Raw genomic sequence first — 15,412 nt, 5'->3', positions numbered from 1 at the left:
GGAGCCGGGAGCCCGGGGCCGCGGGCGGCGCCCCTCCCCCGCCTGCCCTCCGCGGGAAGGTGACCTCTCGCGGCAGCCCCGGCCCGGGGACCCTGACGACCCCTCCCCCCAGCCCCGTTTCTTTACTAGCCAGTGGAGGGATCCTTAGCACCCCTTCGACCTTCGTTTCTCTCGGCCCCTCCTGCCCCAGAGGCCAGAGAGAGAGAGATGGGAGCTGTCAGAAGCGGGGGTGCCAGATCCCACCCTTGTGCCTTGTGGAAACTGTAGAAAGTCCCCACTTGGTGGCCCGGGGCTTCTCCCTCTCCCACCGCCGTTTCGAGGGAGCTGTGCGAAGCTTTTGTGGGGGTCAGTGGAGGGTAAAACCCCACCCCCTCCGTTCCCCCTTTTGAAATGGGCTGCGGCCCCGCAGCCTGGGAAGAGCCGTTCCTGCCCCTTTGGCAGGAGCCCCTGCAGGACCGGGCGCTGGAGCAGGTGGTTTTTCAGAACTCCAAACTTGCTGCTCCGAGCCGCCGAGCCTCCCTCTCCCTCCGCTCACAAGGGCAGGGTCCCCTTGGAGAGGACACCAGGAGGAAGGAAATGGGCAGGGGTCCCTGTGCAACCCGAGTTCCTCAGACCCTGGCACAAAGGGCCTTGGCTCGAGGCCTCCCAGTGGGGAGGAGGGGCAGGAGTGGCTGGCCGGCCACAGTGTGACCTTCAGAGGCCCCCAGAGAAGGACACCTGGCCCCTCCCTGCCTAGAACCGCTCCTCCTGTGGGTTCCCGCCCCCCCCCCCAGCCTGGGAGGGGGCACAAAGTTGCTGTTCCCCTTCCTCACTGGGGTTCTGGAGGAGTGGACGGTCTAGGGAGAATGTTAGCCTGGATTGTGGGGATGGGTGGGGGCTGAGGTAGAGAAACCAGGGGGTTGGGGGGGCGTTGCGCGCCAGTGGGAGCCTCATCCAGCTGGGAGCTGGGGGAACTGTTATCTTTCCTTGAGAGGGACTTCCTCTGACCTTGGCCACCAAGGCAAGGCTGGGGGACGTGGGTGGGCTGCCTTGGGGCAGTGAGGGGGGGGAGGAGAAAGAGAGAGAGGGAGACTGTGGGATTTCCTCCCTGGGGAAGTTGAGGGGTCTGCTGCAGGGGTGTGTGTGGGGGGGGTCTGGGAAGTGGGGCCCCTCAGGGAAGGCTGGAAGCCTTTGCCTCCTTACTCTTGTGTGGTCCACGTGGGGTGCTGTTGACCTTCACAGATTTGGGGATCTGGTCAGAGTGGGAAGGGCTGGGACAAACCAGGCCCCCCCGGGGCTGGGCAGCATAAGGAGGAAAAGACCACCTTGGAGTTCCTGTCCGGGCGAGGGGGGGTGGGGTCAAGGTGGAAGTGTGTGACCAGCAAGGTGTTGGAAATGCATCCAGGCTCCCGGGAGAAAAAACGAGACTCTCCCTCCCCCTGGTCCCTGCTCCCAGGCTCGGCTCCTCTAAGCCACCTGTAGGTGTGCTGTGTGCTCCTGAGAACTGGAAGCGTTTGGGTGGGGGAGGGTGGCCGGTGCCCTTCGGTCCCCTGCACCCCCTCCCTCCCGACACCAGCTCACCCTGGTATTTGTCATGTCAGCAGGAGAAGGTCACCATGTTGTTTTTCTCGCCCCCAGTCCTTCCTTCCTGCCCCAGTCCAAATTTGTCCTCCTATTTGACCTTAATACTTACCCATGGCTTTGGACCAGGCCCTTGGGGTGGTAGGGAGAGCAATGTGGGGGAGAGACCGGCACATGCACAGTGCAAAATTCTAGTGTGTTCCTCCTTCACTGTGAGCCCCCTACCTCTGGTAACTTCTGTGGCTTGAACCGTGGAGGAAGCCACGGGTGGTGGGAGCACTCGGGGTCTGCAGGGACCCCCGACGATTCCCCTTGCTACTCACAAGGCCTGGAAAAGCCAGAAGCCGGGGGCCTGGGAGGGAAGCTCGCAGGGGGAGGGGGACCCAAAGGCTGGGTCCTTGCACCCCGTCCTTGCTCATGTCCGTCTCTGCCCATGCCAACGTCTTGCTCTTTGTTTTGTCCTCAGTGGTCCCAGGCTGCACCCATGGCAGAAGAACAGAAAACCCGTGAAGGTGAGTCCCCTGGTTCTTGGTTGGGGGGGGCGTCCCCTGTCACCCCCCCCCCGAGTGTGCATGGAGAGACCTGATTCTTTTCAGAGTTGTGAGTCGTTGGGTGTGTGCAGGAGTTGGGGAGGCAGCAGGTTAACCCTTCTGTTTCTTAAAGCTCTTCCCTGTTCAGCTCTCTACTAGAAGTCAGACTTGTTGCTTTTTTTCCTTACTTCTGCCAAGTACACTTTTCTCCAGAGAGATTGAACACAGACCAGGAGGTATGGTGTTCAGGGATTCCAGATGTCAAGAGAGGTGTCCCTTGTTCCTGAGCTCCCAAGGGAGGATGTATGTTCAGTGCCATTTCCTACCCAGCTATGGGCCATCTGTGGGGTCTGTGGCTCTTTCCCTGTGAGCTAGAGATACCAGGGGGAGACAGATAACCTAACGGGCCGCGGGACCCTCTCCCACCCCCCACTCCACGGCATTTTGTGTTCTTCTGGGATTGGAGAAAGCCCTTGTGGACTGCCTTGGCTGCTGTGAACTTCCCTTCTGGGCCAGCAGAGGGCGCTGTATCTCCCATGCGCCCCGCCCCCCTGCCCAACCCGAGACTCTGCCTGCCTTTTGTTCCAGTGTGGTTTGGAGTATGGGGATCCTCCCATTTCTCTGGGGACGCCCTGGCTCTCCTCAGCACTGAGTGTGGCCTCTGCTCCAGCCAGCAGCTACTCCTCCAGGCTGCCCACCCGCCCTCTGAGGAAGGAAGGCCCTAGGGTCTTCCTGTAGGCCAGCTTCTCTGACCCAAATCCAGTGTGGCTGTGGTAGCCGCCAGGGGTGGCAATGCCCAGCCGGTTCTGCTTCCTCCTCCCCCACTCCAGGAGCCCTTTCCTTGGCCCAGGGCCTGGCTTTGCGCCACTCCCTGGCCTGTGCCACGGACAGTTCCCTACTCCAGTGTGCCACCCACCCCCTTTGGCTTCCCAGTGGTCTCTGTGGTCTGGGAGAGGCAAGACAAATGGTCTTTGTTTGCTGGAGAAAAGGTTGGCTGCCGTAAATAAGGAAAACCACGGAAGCCTGATGTTGGAGGAGTGCGTGTAAGCGTGCACCCGGCCCAGGACAGCTCTGCTCGCTGCAGGAGGCAGCCCCTGAACGGTGCTGGCCAGGCTGCCCCCCTTCACTTCCCCTGGGCTTTGGGAATTCTAGGGAGAAGCTTTTAAAAGGAATTCTCAGTCCAGATTGTTTCATCTTCGACTCCTAACCCCATTCATTGCTCACTCAGGCCAGACCTTTCTACTGTCTTCCTGGGCAGGGTTACAAACATGGACCACCTCTGTCCCCGTGTCATGAAATATCAGTTTAAAAATCCTTGCTACTCAGGAGGCTGAGATCAGAGGATTGCAGTTTGAAGCCAGCCCAGGCAGAAAAAGTCTGTGAGATTATCTCTGATTAACCACCAAAAAAAAAAAAAGCTAGACGTGGAGGTGTGGCTCAAGCGTTAAAATACTAGCTTTGAATCAATGAGCATCCAAGCCCTGAGTTCAAGCCCCAGCACCAGAGGAATTCTGCATTCATTATCTTGTTCAGTTTTGTTATTTTGTTCAATTTAGACTTTGCCTTCTGGGCTCATTGACTGTGTTTTGATCACGCTTTGCTTTGACTTAACCCCCTTGAGGGTAGAGAAGAACGCTTGGGTGTCCCACTGTTCTTTCTGTGGCTTTCTCTGGACTCCTTGACTCCTCAAGTCCCTCCTAACCAACCTGTTACATTCATATCCTGGCTCTGATCTTCCTTCACACTTTCAGAACACACACTTTGGAGGGGGAGCAGGGGGGAAACTTGGTGACGGCCCTGGGCGTTCAGAAGGCTACAGTTGTGTGGGATGTGCATTTAATGCCTGGTGAACTTCCAGACTTGGTGTCACTCAGAATAAGACAACTCTTGTTCTCAGGCCTGGTGATGGGAGACAAAGCTCCATGTCTCAGCTTTTCCCCGTGTCTTTCGAGATCAGGCTGACCTGCTTAGATGAGCTGCGCTGGCTGCCCAGAGACAGGACAGGCCCAAGGTCACATCTAGTCAGCCTGGGCCGGGGCCCCCAGGCCAGCTGGGCTTTTGGTCTTGTCTCCAGAGCAGGGGACTCATTTTAGGGACAGGCTTGTTATGTGGCAGTAGCCGGGGTGTGATGGGGAGTGGCAGGCTGGGCCTGCAGTTTGGAGCAGTCTTGCTGGAGTCCGGCATTTATTTATTCTCAGGGGCCCCACCCCTGTGGCCCAGAATTACCCTTTCATGCTCTGGTGCACTCAGGCTCTGCGGTCAGCCTGGAAAGCTGTCTTTACCCTGTTCTCCAGAGCAGCTTCTAGAAACACTGGGCGGGTGCTTGCAGCGGCGGCCCTGTTTTTCCATGATGTAAGCAGTCTGCCCTCTGGGGCGGGGTTATCGGCGGTTGGCAGGGCCTGCGGAGCGTGCCCGCCTCCTTCACCTGTTGATACCTCCCGAGCCCTGGTCTGGAGAGGGAGCCTGGCAGGTGGCAAGGTGCCTCCTCAAGCTTCTATCCTTGGGCGGGATGTCGTCTTAGGAAGGCTTTGATGTCAAAGCCCAATAGTTTGTCACTCTGGCAGTGTGGCCTTCGGCAGATTTCAGAGCCTCTCTGAGTCTCTCTAAGCTTCTAGTTCTCCATAACATAATACCACGTGGGGAGTATCGAGCAACTGTACACAGTTACCCCAGCACATAGTAAGTGCTCAGGAAGTAATGCTAGCCAATAGCAATGGCTGAGGGAAAGCACAGAGTAGCTTGCCAGACCTGGTTGTTCCTCCTGGCCCACAAAGCTTAGAGCCACCCCAGCAGGTGTGCCCATAGTCGGACTGCCCTCTGGTGTCACCTTGAAGCAGAGGATCAGATGGACCTTGAATAGCGTGAGATCTGTGGAGTGGACACCAGCCTTTACCTATGATAGGGGTGGAACACTTAGGGAGGGGCTTCCACGCAGCGGGAGGGCAGTCAGTTAGATATCGGCAGGGCTGACTTGGTGGTGAGTAGCCCTCAGAAGCCCCGAGGAGGAGGAAACTGGCAGAATTGAGTAGAGATCACTTTTGGTGGCACCTGTGGGCTCACCCTCCTTCCCTCCTCCCCGACCCTACGCAGTGGTGAAGTTCATGGAAGTCTACCAGCGCAGCTACTGCCGTCCGATCGAGACCCTGGTGGACATCTTCCAGGAGTACCCCGATGAGATCGAGTACATCTTCAAGCCGTCCTGTGTGCCCCTGATGCGCTGTGGGGGCTGCTGCAATGACGAGGCTCTGGAGTGTGTGCCCACGGAGGAGTCTAACATCACCATGCAGGTGGGCGCCTGCGGGACTGGGGTCCGGGATGGGGCACAGGGAGGGATGTCAGACTTGGGACAGGTGGTCTGGGCCCCTTCCTCTTCCTCAGAAGCTCTTGGTAGTTGGAGCCTGGCCCAGCTCCTGCCTCTGAGTCGGGGGCCAGGGTGGAGAAGAATGAGGCAGGGTCTTGCCTACTCGGGGAAGAAGACTCTGTCGTGTTCCCCAGTCTTGGACTATTACCTCCGCCTCCCCGATCTTTGCCTCCTGGGCTCAGGAGGGGCTGATGCTTGAAACCAGAGCTCTTCCTTCTCTTCGTCCCTTAGAGAGAGTCTGCAGGCTCTCTCTGCAGGGAGGGGTTCAGTTTGGGATGCTGGATGATCCTGGTCCATGAAGAATTGAAAGCCCATCACTGGGTGCTGTGTGGTTCTGTGTGTCTCAGCCTAGACAGGGTGGAGAGTGGGTGAGAGCTGTAAGACATAGGGGGTGGGTGGCCTTTGGGTAGCTACTGCTAGGTTCAGGGTGAGGCCTTGGGGGGGGAGGGGAGGGGAGAAAGGAGGGGTGGGGATGGAGAATGGTGAAAATCCAGGACCTGAATTCCCAGCCTGGCCAACCTGTAGCCATCTCTGTCCTTCAGAGGAGCCGAGGCTCCCTGAGGCCAGCAGGGCTGGTGGAGTTGGGGTGTCCTGAGGCTCCTTCCTGCTAGAGCCCTGGTCGCCCTGCCTCCACAGCCCACCTTGCTCTGTAGAACCCCTGAGGGCTAAGCGGCAGGAGCCCAGGGGTATCCCATCTGGGTCTGGCTGGCTGGGTCACTAACCTGTGTGATCTGCTTCCCTCCCCTGCAGATCATGCGGATCAAACCTCACCAAGGCCAGCACATAGGAGAGATGAGCTTCTTACAGCACAGCAAATGTGAATGCAGGTGAGGACCGGATCACTCATCCACGCACCCATTCATCATTTATCCAGCAGACCACCAACAGCTGTGATTGGTGCAAGGGTTAAGCATGTTGTACACATCTAGAAAATGGGTAGAATAGTTGCATGTACCTCGTAATTTTGTTACGAGTTGTTTAGCTGCTCAAGGGATTAAAACAATGTTTCAGTCTTAGAAGGTGGCTCAGTGGTAGAGGGCTTGCCTAGCATGCATGAAGCCTTCCCTTTGATTCCTCAGTACCACATACACAGAAAAAGCCACAAGTGGCACTGTGGCTCAAGTGGTAGAGTGCTAGCCTTGAACAAAAGAAGCTCAGGACAGTGCCCAAGCCCCAAGTTCAAGCCCCAAGACTGGCAAAAAAAAAAGAAACAAAACACTATGTTCAGATTTTATTGCTAATATTATTATTATCATTACTATCCTTGTAATTATCAAACCATCTTAATTCTTTTCTTTCTCTCTCTCCTTCTCTACCCAATGCAGACCAAAGAAAGATAGAGCAAGGCCGGAAAAGTAAGTGGCCATGACATTCATACTTCTCCCTCCCCTTGGCCAAGTTGTCTTGGTTTGCTGCTTTTGGCTTCCTCTGCCCCGGGCTCTGATGGCCTCCTGGGGTCACTGAGTTGGTCTGGTTGGGGATCGGATTGTGGTGGCAGCTGTGGGACAGAGTCAGTTTCCGGCTTCCGGGCTCCAGGTGTAGTGAAGAAATCCAGCCTGGAGCCTGGGGCTTCCTGGACAGTATTGCTGCCTTGCAGCACTGAGGTGCTGTTGATTCCCTGCGTGCCGGGCGGGCAGGGTGAGCACCAGCTCCCCTGGCTCTGGAGGAGAGGGAGTGGGCATCAGAGAAGCCAGCTTTGATGTGTCGGGACAAGTGACCCGTTTGGATGGCGAATATGGCGGCGCAGTTGGGTTTGGGGTGGCACCGGGTTTCTTGGTGCGTGGTTCCTAGAGCAGCAGACACCCAGCCCTGTCTGCTATAGAGGCAAAGTAGCAGTGTTGGCCCTGGCCTTTGGCTTCCGGTTGCTCCATGTAGAACATTGGGTCAGGACAGGACAGGCAGGGGACACTGGTGAGGTTGGTTTTCAGAGAAGGAGAGGCTGAGAGAGAGTACCCATGCCTTTCCCCTTCCTCTTCCTGTCTGATGCGCCCTGTGATGTTCCTAAGTCTCAACCCTGCTGCCCCTTCCAGCCTCCAGGACAGGACAGAGCAGTGGTCTGGGGAAATAGTCTCGATGAGAGAGAGAGAGAGACAGACAGACAGACAGACAGAGAGAGACAGACAGAGACAGAGACAGAGAGACAGAGACAGAGAGACAGAGAGAGGCAGAGACAGAAAGAGAGAGAGAGCACGTGAGCGCATGCAAGCAAACAAGCCAGCATGCAAGCAGAGGCCCGCTTCCTTCCATCCTTCCAGTACATTTTCCTACAGGGGACAGACTCACCTCTGCCCAGGACCCTTTTCCTCTTCCTCCTTCCCTGTGACAGACATGCTGAGGAGCGCTCTCTGGGGCCTGGCAAGCTCGGAGAGTGCTGGTTCCTTGGAGAGGCGCAGGCTACGTCCTGTCCCCCTTATCTATGCCCCTTAATGCCTGCTTTGCCCTTAGAGAAATCCAGGGGCTCTGCCTGGGCTCAGACAGGCTGCACAAAGAACTGGCTTCTCAGTGCCCCAGGGGTCCTTGGCCTCCTTCCCTTCCCCTAACCAGGCCACCCCTCTCAGGGCTGTGAGTTAGCCAGCCCCTGCAGGTTAGGGCTGGGCAGACCTGGGTCTTTCATGTCCTGCCCTGGGTTTTGTGCCAGCTACCAAGGAAGCTGCTCTCCGCCTCCCCCCCCCCGCCCCGCCCCAGGGGCCCCCGAGGCAGGGCCTCTGCAGGGATCCCTTGCTGTTGTCCTTGGAAGGTACTTGAAGCACAGCCTGTCCCCCTCTGCTCCATCAGACCAGGAAGCTGACCTCAATGTCTACCTTTTATGGCCTCTTGGCCTTCAGGGCCACAGGCCTGCTGAGCAGAGAACCTTCCAGAGGGGCTTTGTACCTTGCCAGAGTGGAGAGCCCCATGTGCATAGAGGCCCTTCGGTCCTGTGCCCTGCAGTCTCTAGTCCCCACCCAGAGCATGCCAGCAGGCTGGGCAACAGGAGGAGGCGGAGCTACGGGGTGCAGGAGTGCCCAGCCTTCGCCAAAGCTGCCTGTCTCACCTGCTGCCTGCTCCGGGGCTCGGCCTGCGTCCTGCCCCCCACAGGGCTTCTTTTGCTCTCCTATCCCTGCTTGTTCTCTCTCTGTCTGTCTCTGTTATTTTATTTTCCAGAAAATCAGTTCGAGGAAAGGGAAAGGGGCAAAAACGAAAGCGCAAGAAATCCCGGTATAAATGCTGGAGCGTGTACGTTGGTGCCCGCGCTCTGCTGTCTAATGTCCGGGGGGTCTCCCTGGCCTCCAGTGAACCCCCCTGCCTGCAGCTCCCCATAACCCTGCCCTCCCTCCCGTGGTCTTCCCCAGCTCTTGCCCTCCCCTCCTCGCCTCAGTGTCTCTCTCTCACTCACTCCACTAATGAGCACCAATGGGGAGACTTGGTGGTGTTGCTGGTCCAGGGTTAACACCCAGGGCATGGTGGGGGTTGGGGGGGTGTCCTGGGCCTGGAAGACTCAGGGAGGGTGCTTTGGCTGGGCACCAACTTTCTCTCACCCACTGGGCGCTGGTGGCGGGCCCATGTTGGCATGGGTGCTGGGCATTGGGGCCGCTCACCCAGCAGGCTTCCTCTGCTCTGGGCTTCTGCGCTTTCTGGAAGCTGAGAGCCGAAGGGCGTGCAGACCTGGTGTGAGGAGGGAGTGTGATGGCAGCTGGGGAAGGGTGGGGCCTGCAGGAGGTGGAGCTTGGGGGGGGTCAAGCAAGGCATGGCTGCCCCTCTTGTTCTGACTCCAGGGCCCTGGTTTCTCAGTGCTTCTGGCCTGCTGGAGGCTGACTCACCCTACTCCAGCCCCACACAAGGTGCCCGCAGTGTCTCCCTGTATGGATGCTGTGTCTTTTGGGTTTGGAGAGGGGCCCTGTAGTCCCAGTGGCCTGGTTGCTGGCCAAAGTGCCTGGATTGCCTTCCCATCATGCCCTGTGCTGGTCCTCGTGTGGTAGAAGGGCCGGGGCTTCCGTTTTTCCCCGGGGAGATTTCACGTTCCCCCCCCCCCAGGTGAAGAGTGTGAAGTGTGGTCTTTCAAAGGCAGCAGCAGCAGCAGCCGCTGGGGCCCGATGTCAAGTGGACATGAGCACACCGGCCCCATGTCCTTCAGGGCATAGCACCGCCCCTTCCGGCAGCCCTCTCCTGTACTCTCTGCCCGCCTGCGCCCTCCTCTTCCTGTAGACAGGCGTCCTGGCCAGTGCCGCCTCTTTTCGCGCTCTCTCTTCCTCTGCTGCAGCGCTCTGATCCTTCCAGGGCGTGGAAGGGTGTGGGGGCCACCCAGAGAGGGTGTGGGGGGCCACAGTGGACATGGCAGGGGTGTTGCATGGGGTTTTTTTTTCTTCTCTCTCTCCGCTGATGCTCTAGCTTAGATGTCTTTCCTTTTGCCTTTTTGCAGTCCCTGTGGGCCTTGCTCAGAGCGGAGAAAGCATTTGTTTGTACAAGATCCGCAGACGTGTAAATGTTCCTGCAAAAACACAGACTCGCGTTGCAAGGCGAGGCAGCTTGAGTTAAACGAACGTACTTGCAGGTTGGTTCCCAGAGGGCGAGCGAGTCAGAAAGGCACATTGAAGACATGGGATGAGAGAGAGAGCGTGAGCGAGAGAGAGAGAGAGAGAGAGAGAGCGAGAGAGAGAGAGAGAGATACCATACACAGAGCATGCCTGTTGAGGGGCCAGCTGCTTGCTCGGCTTCTAGCTGCTGTCCCTGCCTGGTGGCTGCCGTCTTCCCTGCTCCTGAAGCCCTGGGGGTGTGCGGGCCCTGTTCTGGCAGGGCCGCTCCGAGGTGGCCCTGGCTGTCTGAGTGGGTAGTCCAGTGGTGTGGACACCAGCTGTGTGTCATGTCCTGTGGTCCTGCTGTTCGTGGCTGTGGCCGATGTGGTTGTACTGTCTCCGATGCTCATGCTGAGAAACAGTCCTTCCAGGTGGATGTCTGCAATGAGGAAGCGTTCTTGACTTCAGCACTGCCTCTGACATGGGCCTTGTACCCTGGAGGACAGGCCGTGTCCCCTTAGACTGGGGCTCCCTGAACAGGTCTTTACTGTTCTTCTGCCCATTGTAGATGGCTTGGCATTTGAGATACCAGATTCCTTTATCCTGCACCACAATGTCAATCTGCATGGCCTCCACCTTTCCAGGTGTCCCCCCTAGTGGTTGGAGGGAGAGGCCGTACCCACTACCGCCACTAACTGCAAACTCCTCCAGCCTGGGCCCCAGGTGTCTGTGGTGGGGCCAGGTGCGTGGCTGAACGCACAGCAGCTGGTAGTCTTCAGACGCCTGCATCGGTGTCTGGGTGATGTGTGTCCGGTGGGTCTCTCTGGTGGGGAGAAAGCAAGGTCTTGACATTTGAGGGCTTTCTGGTTGTGTGAGCTGACTCCAGCTGGGTTTGGGAATTTCAGTTCCTGGGACTCCAAACCAGGACTCCCTCCCTCAGTAGCAGGGAGGGGAACACAGAGTCAGCTAGGGATGGGAACACGCGAGAACGTTCTTGGAGGTTGACTGATGCCACGACTTGTGTCCCCAGCCCAAGTTTACCCGTAGGCCGGGGGCCTGCGGGGCCTGCTGGGCCTGCCACTTCCCAGGCAGCTCAAGCCCGACCAGCTCCACAGGGAACAGATGGTCTCTCTCCTTCCTAGCGCCCCACACCTCTCCAAATCCCCTCCTCTGGGAATCTTCTGTCCCCTGGGCAGCTCCCTTCGCTGGCCACCACACCCCCTCCACACTCACTTTTCCCCAAGTCTGTCCCTAAAACCTGAGCTGACAAAACTGCAGGTCTCCCCTCTAACCATGTCCAGCCCTATTAGGGATAACGCCGTTCCTCAGTACTTGTCCACTCATTGCTTTGTGAGGTGTTTCCATGTCTGTCCTGTTTCATGTGGGCCGCAAAACTCCAGTGGGCATGGGAGTGGCAGGGGGTCCCTGAGTAGAGCTGCTGCTTCCACAGGGCTCCCCGAGGCCAGGTGGGGCCTCTCCCTCCCACTGGGGCTTCTGTTGGGCCACCTCATCTTTCTTGTCCTCCACTCCTGCAGCGCAGGCCTGTCCTCCCAGCCCTAACCCCGTCCTTTGCTGTGTGTCTCAGGTGTGACAAGCCGAGGCGGTGAGCCAGGCTGTGGGAAGGAAGGAAGCCTCCCTCAGGGTTTCGGGAACCAGACCTCTCACCAGGAAAGATTGATCCAGAACGACTAACCACACCACCACCACCACCACCACCACACCCGTCACCAGTCACCACGGACAGAACAGTCCTTAATCCAGAAACCTAAACGAAATGAAGGAAGAGGACACTGCGCAGAGCACTCTGGGTCCCAAGGGCAAGATGCGTTCCCTGGGCCGGGACCCAGCTCGGTCCCTCTTGGATTGGATTTTTGTCATTTCATTGTTTTTTTTTTTTTTTCTTGCTGCTTAAATCACCGAGCCTGGAAGATTAGAGAGAGTTTTATTTCTGGGATTCCTGTAGACATACCCACCCCACACCCATACATTTATATATATATATATTATATATAAAAGTAAATATATATATTTTATATATATATAAAATATATATATTCTTTTTTAAGTTAACTTTGCTAATGTTATTGGTGTCTTCACTGGATGTATTTTGACTGCTGTGGACTTGAGACGGGAGGCGATCCCACGTCGTGATGGGTCAGGACGGAAGGAGCGACTCTGGAGCGATCTTCTGTCCCTCTGAGGGAGGCGGCGGCCCTCTCTTCTCCTTGGGAATGAATGCGCAAAGGCCAGGGTCTGGGGGCAACTTCCAGGAACATCGACAAACCCAACCCTGGGCCTGAGCCTCTACCCCAAGGCAATCAGGACAGAAAGACAGATGGCAGAGAGCAGGGACAAGGATGCTGGCTCACCCCAGGACTTTGGGGGAGCCTCAGGAGAATGGCGTGCTTTGTGGATACCTGCCACATGCTGCAAGGGCATCCTGTCCCCCATTTTCACCCCCTCTCCCCCTCCCCCCGCCCCAGGGGCACTGCCCAGAAGAGCCCAGGGTCTGGGCAGCCTTTTCTGTTCTCATCGCCGCTCGACAGGCGTCCTGGCGAAGAGAACAGATTTTGGTGGAAGAAGCAGCCTGTGATGGTCACTCTTCCCCAGACCCAACCTCCTCTCCCTGCCCTGCTTCCCAGACTGCTGTCCAGGTGGCCTTCATGTCCTCAGACCATTGAAACCACTAGTTCTGTCCCCAGGAGACCTGGCTGTGTGTGTGTGTGTGTGTGTGTGAGAGAGAGAGTGGGTGAGTGGGTGAGTGTGTGAGTGGGTAGCCCTCCCCCTCCTATCCCCACTCCTTCCCGAAGCACAGAGAAGATGGCCAGGCCCGCCTGCCCATCTGCGGAGGCAGAGAAAAGAGACAAAGTGTTTTATATGCGGTACTTATTTAATATATCTTTTTAATTAGAAATTAAAAACAGTTAATTTAATTAAAGAGTAGGGTTTTTTTCAGTATTCTTGGTTAATATTTAATTTCAACTATTTATAAGATGTATCTCTTGCTCTCTCTTGTTCTCTCTCTCTTTCTCTTTCTCTTTCTCTGTCTCTCTCTTGCGCTCTCTTTGTTTGTACCGGTTTGTGTGTATGAAATTCGTGTTTCCAGTCTGTCTCTGCCTGATCGGTGAAAGTTACTAGCTTACTCTGGGCAGACATTTAATACTGCTAACACTCAGTTCTGCCCTTCCTTTCCCCAGCTTCTCACCACACATTCCTTCGAAATAAGGTTTCAATATACATTTACATACTATATATATATTTGGCAACTTGTGTTTGTATATAAATATATATATATATATATGTTTATGTATATATGTGATTCTGATAAAATAGACATTGCTATTCTGTTTTTTATATGTAAAAACAAAACAAGAAAAATAGAGAATCCTACATACTAAATCTCTCTCCTTTTTTAATTTTAATATTTGTTATCATTTATTTATTGGTGCTACTGTTTATCCGTAATAATTGTTGGGGGGGGAAAGATATTAACATCACGTCTTTGTCTCTAGTGCAGTTTTTCGAGATATTCCGTAGTACATATTTATTTTTAAACAACAACAAAGAAATACAGATATATCTTAAAAAAAAGCATTTTGTATTAAAGATTTTAATTCTGATCTCAGAACTCCTCTTGGTCTTTCTCCATTGAATATGCAAAGGTCCTCGGTGTGTAGTTGTGGGCACCCCTTCTGTCTTCTGCTCTGGCCAGAGCCTTACCATCCTGTTCAGGTTGGGCCTAGGGGTACGGGTCCATTTCTAGCTCGATCTAAGAGATGGGAACACTGGGGGATGAGTGGAAGGGACTTGTTGCTTTAGCCAAGGGACCAAGCAGCGGTTGCAAACAGATCAAGGGGCCCGGCCCTTGTGGAGGAAGAATCTGGCCCTGTTTCTGCTGGCCATCCCTGAGTGGGTTTTGGTTTGGTCTTAACCTCCTGTAACCAGCTAGGCAATGTTTAGGTCTTACCTGCTGTAACCAGCTGGGCAATGGGAAAGGGTTCTGCTAGGGTGCTGAGACCCTAGGGTGCACTTGGTTTTAATTTCTGAGTGTTGAGTTCGTGGAACCACAGCTCTTCTTGCTCTGGATGGGGCCCTGGCTCTGTCTTGCTGTAGATCTTGCTGTTCTGGGCCTGGGGAGAGTGGACCCTGTTGGGTCTTGGGCATGCTGAGCAATGGGTCAAATCTACTTCCTCTCATCTGTCATTCTTTCAACCATAAGTAGGGCTAGTCACTGTGCTGTATAGCCTAGGCTGTTCTTTTAGAATAAAGTGATTTGACCCCCGAAAGATCTGGAGAGGTTGAGGGGGTGAGAGATACAGAAGTGTAAGTTTATGAGTGGAAAAAAATGCTTCAATGCCAGTGCTGCTGGCTCATGCCTGTCATCCTGGCTACTTCAGAGGCTGAGATCTTGAGGATCTCAGTGGGAAGCCAGTTTGTGAGAACTCTTCTCTCCAATTGAGCACCACCCCCTTCCCCTAAAAAAACCTTAAAGTGGAGCTATGATTCAGGTGGTAGAGCGCCAGCTTTGAGCAAAAGAAGCTCAAGGACAGTGCCCAGGCCCTGAGTAAAAGGCCCAGGACCAGCATGTGCATGCGTGTGCGTTGCAACAGATCATACGCACGTGCACGCGTGCGTGCGTGCGTGCGCGCGCGCGCACACACACACACACACACACACAATGTCTCAAATGTGCTGGAGGCATCAGACCTAGCTTTGGGGAGTGGGAGGTGTCATGATTTCCAGGCTAATCTGTAAAGAAGACATGGGTGGGAAATCAGGGGTGAGGCAGAGGTGCTGAAGAGTGAATGCTAGGTATGGGTGGCAAGGCAATATAGGTATCTGGCAGTGTGGCAGACTGGCCCATTGGTAGGACAGAAGGTCAGGCTTTGCCCGCCAGGAGCTCTGGTCTAGTGTATGCTCCCTGCTCCTTTCTCCAGCTCTCCTGACTCCCATGTGGGTTGAAGTAGAATTCACAAAGAGCCCAGTGAGGGAGATGTTCTTGCCTGCTTACCTGGATTGTGGCTGGCATCGCTAACCTGCCTCCTGGGACTTCCAGCATAGCCAGAACGAGTCCTTTCAGATAGGGGCCCAGTCATGTCACTGGCTGAAAACCCTCCAGAGATTCTATTTTACTTGGGGTGGGGGGTGGGGGAGTTGTCTTAAAAGGCCCTGTACCATCCAGCTGTCTGCCTCCTAACTGCTCAGTGGATTCTGATGCACCTCCGTTGCTCACCACACTGGCTTCTCTTCATCAACCTCAGTAGGGAGGGTCCGACAGGGTCACTCTCCAGGACTTCTGCAGTCTCCCTTCGGGCACATTGTCTCATAAGTCTTGTCTCCTTCTTGTTCCCTTGACTATTGACCTCATTCTGCCGTAGGACCCACCCTTCCTTCCTTCCTTCCTTCCTTCCTTCCTTCCTTCCTTCCTTCCTTCCTTCCTTCCTTCCTTCCTTCCTTCTTCCTTCCTTCCT

The 15,412-nt window shown here is 55.5% G+C and overlaps 1 protein-coding gene across 4 annotated transcripts in view; it reads left to right on the top strand.

Annotated features, from left to right (window-relative positions):
- LOC105987800 (vascular endothelial growth factor A) overlaps positions 1-13,561 on the top strand; it is an 80,690-nt gene extending 67,129 nt beyond the window's left edge. The window contains exons 1-8 of one of the 4 annotated variants that reach the window (XM_013019171.1): positions 7-59; positions 2,027-2,072; positions 5,181-5,377; positions 6,202-6,278; positions 6,777-6,806; positions 8,593-8,664; positions 9,848-9,979; positions 11,527-13,561. In XM_013019171.1, coding sequence (XP_012874625.1) covers positions 2,045-2,072; positions 5,181-5,377; positions 6,202-6,278; positions 6,777-6,806; positions 8,593-8,664; positions 9,848-9,979; positions 11,527-11,548 — 558 coding nt within the window. In that variant the 5' untranslated portion in view covers positions 7-59; positions 2,027-2,044 and the 3' untranslated portion in view covers positions 11,549-13,561. Of the gene's footprint in view, positions 1-6; positions 60-2,026; positions 2,073-5,180; positions 5,378-6,201; positions 6,279-6,776; positions 6,807-8,592; positions 8,665-9,847; positions 9,980-11,526 lie in introns of those variants that run through there. The other 3 variants (XM_013019172.1, XM_013019173.1, XM_013019174.1) reach the window with 3 other exon arrangements.
- The last annotated feature ends 1,851 nt before the right edge of the window (positions 13,562-15,412 follow it).

The sequence above is a fragment of the Dipodomys ordii genome, unplaced genomic scaffold (genome assembly GCF_000151885.1).
Source record: "Dipodomys ordii isolate 6190 unplaced genomic scaffold, Dord_2.0 Scaffold44, whole genome shotgun sequence".
Lineage (NCBI taxonomy): Eukaryota > Metazoa > Chordata > Mammalia > Rodentia > Heteromyidae > Dipodomys > Dipodomys ordii.
Note: the sequence above shows the minus strand (reverse complement) of the source record. Positions and strands in the feature narration are given on the sequence as shown.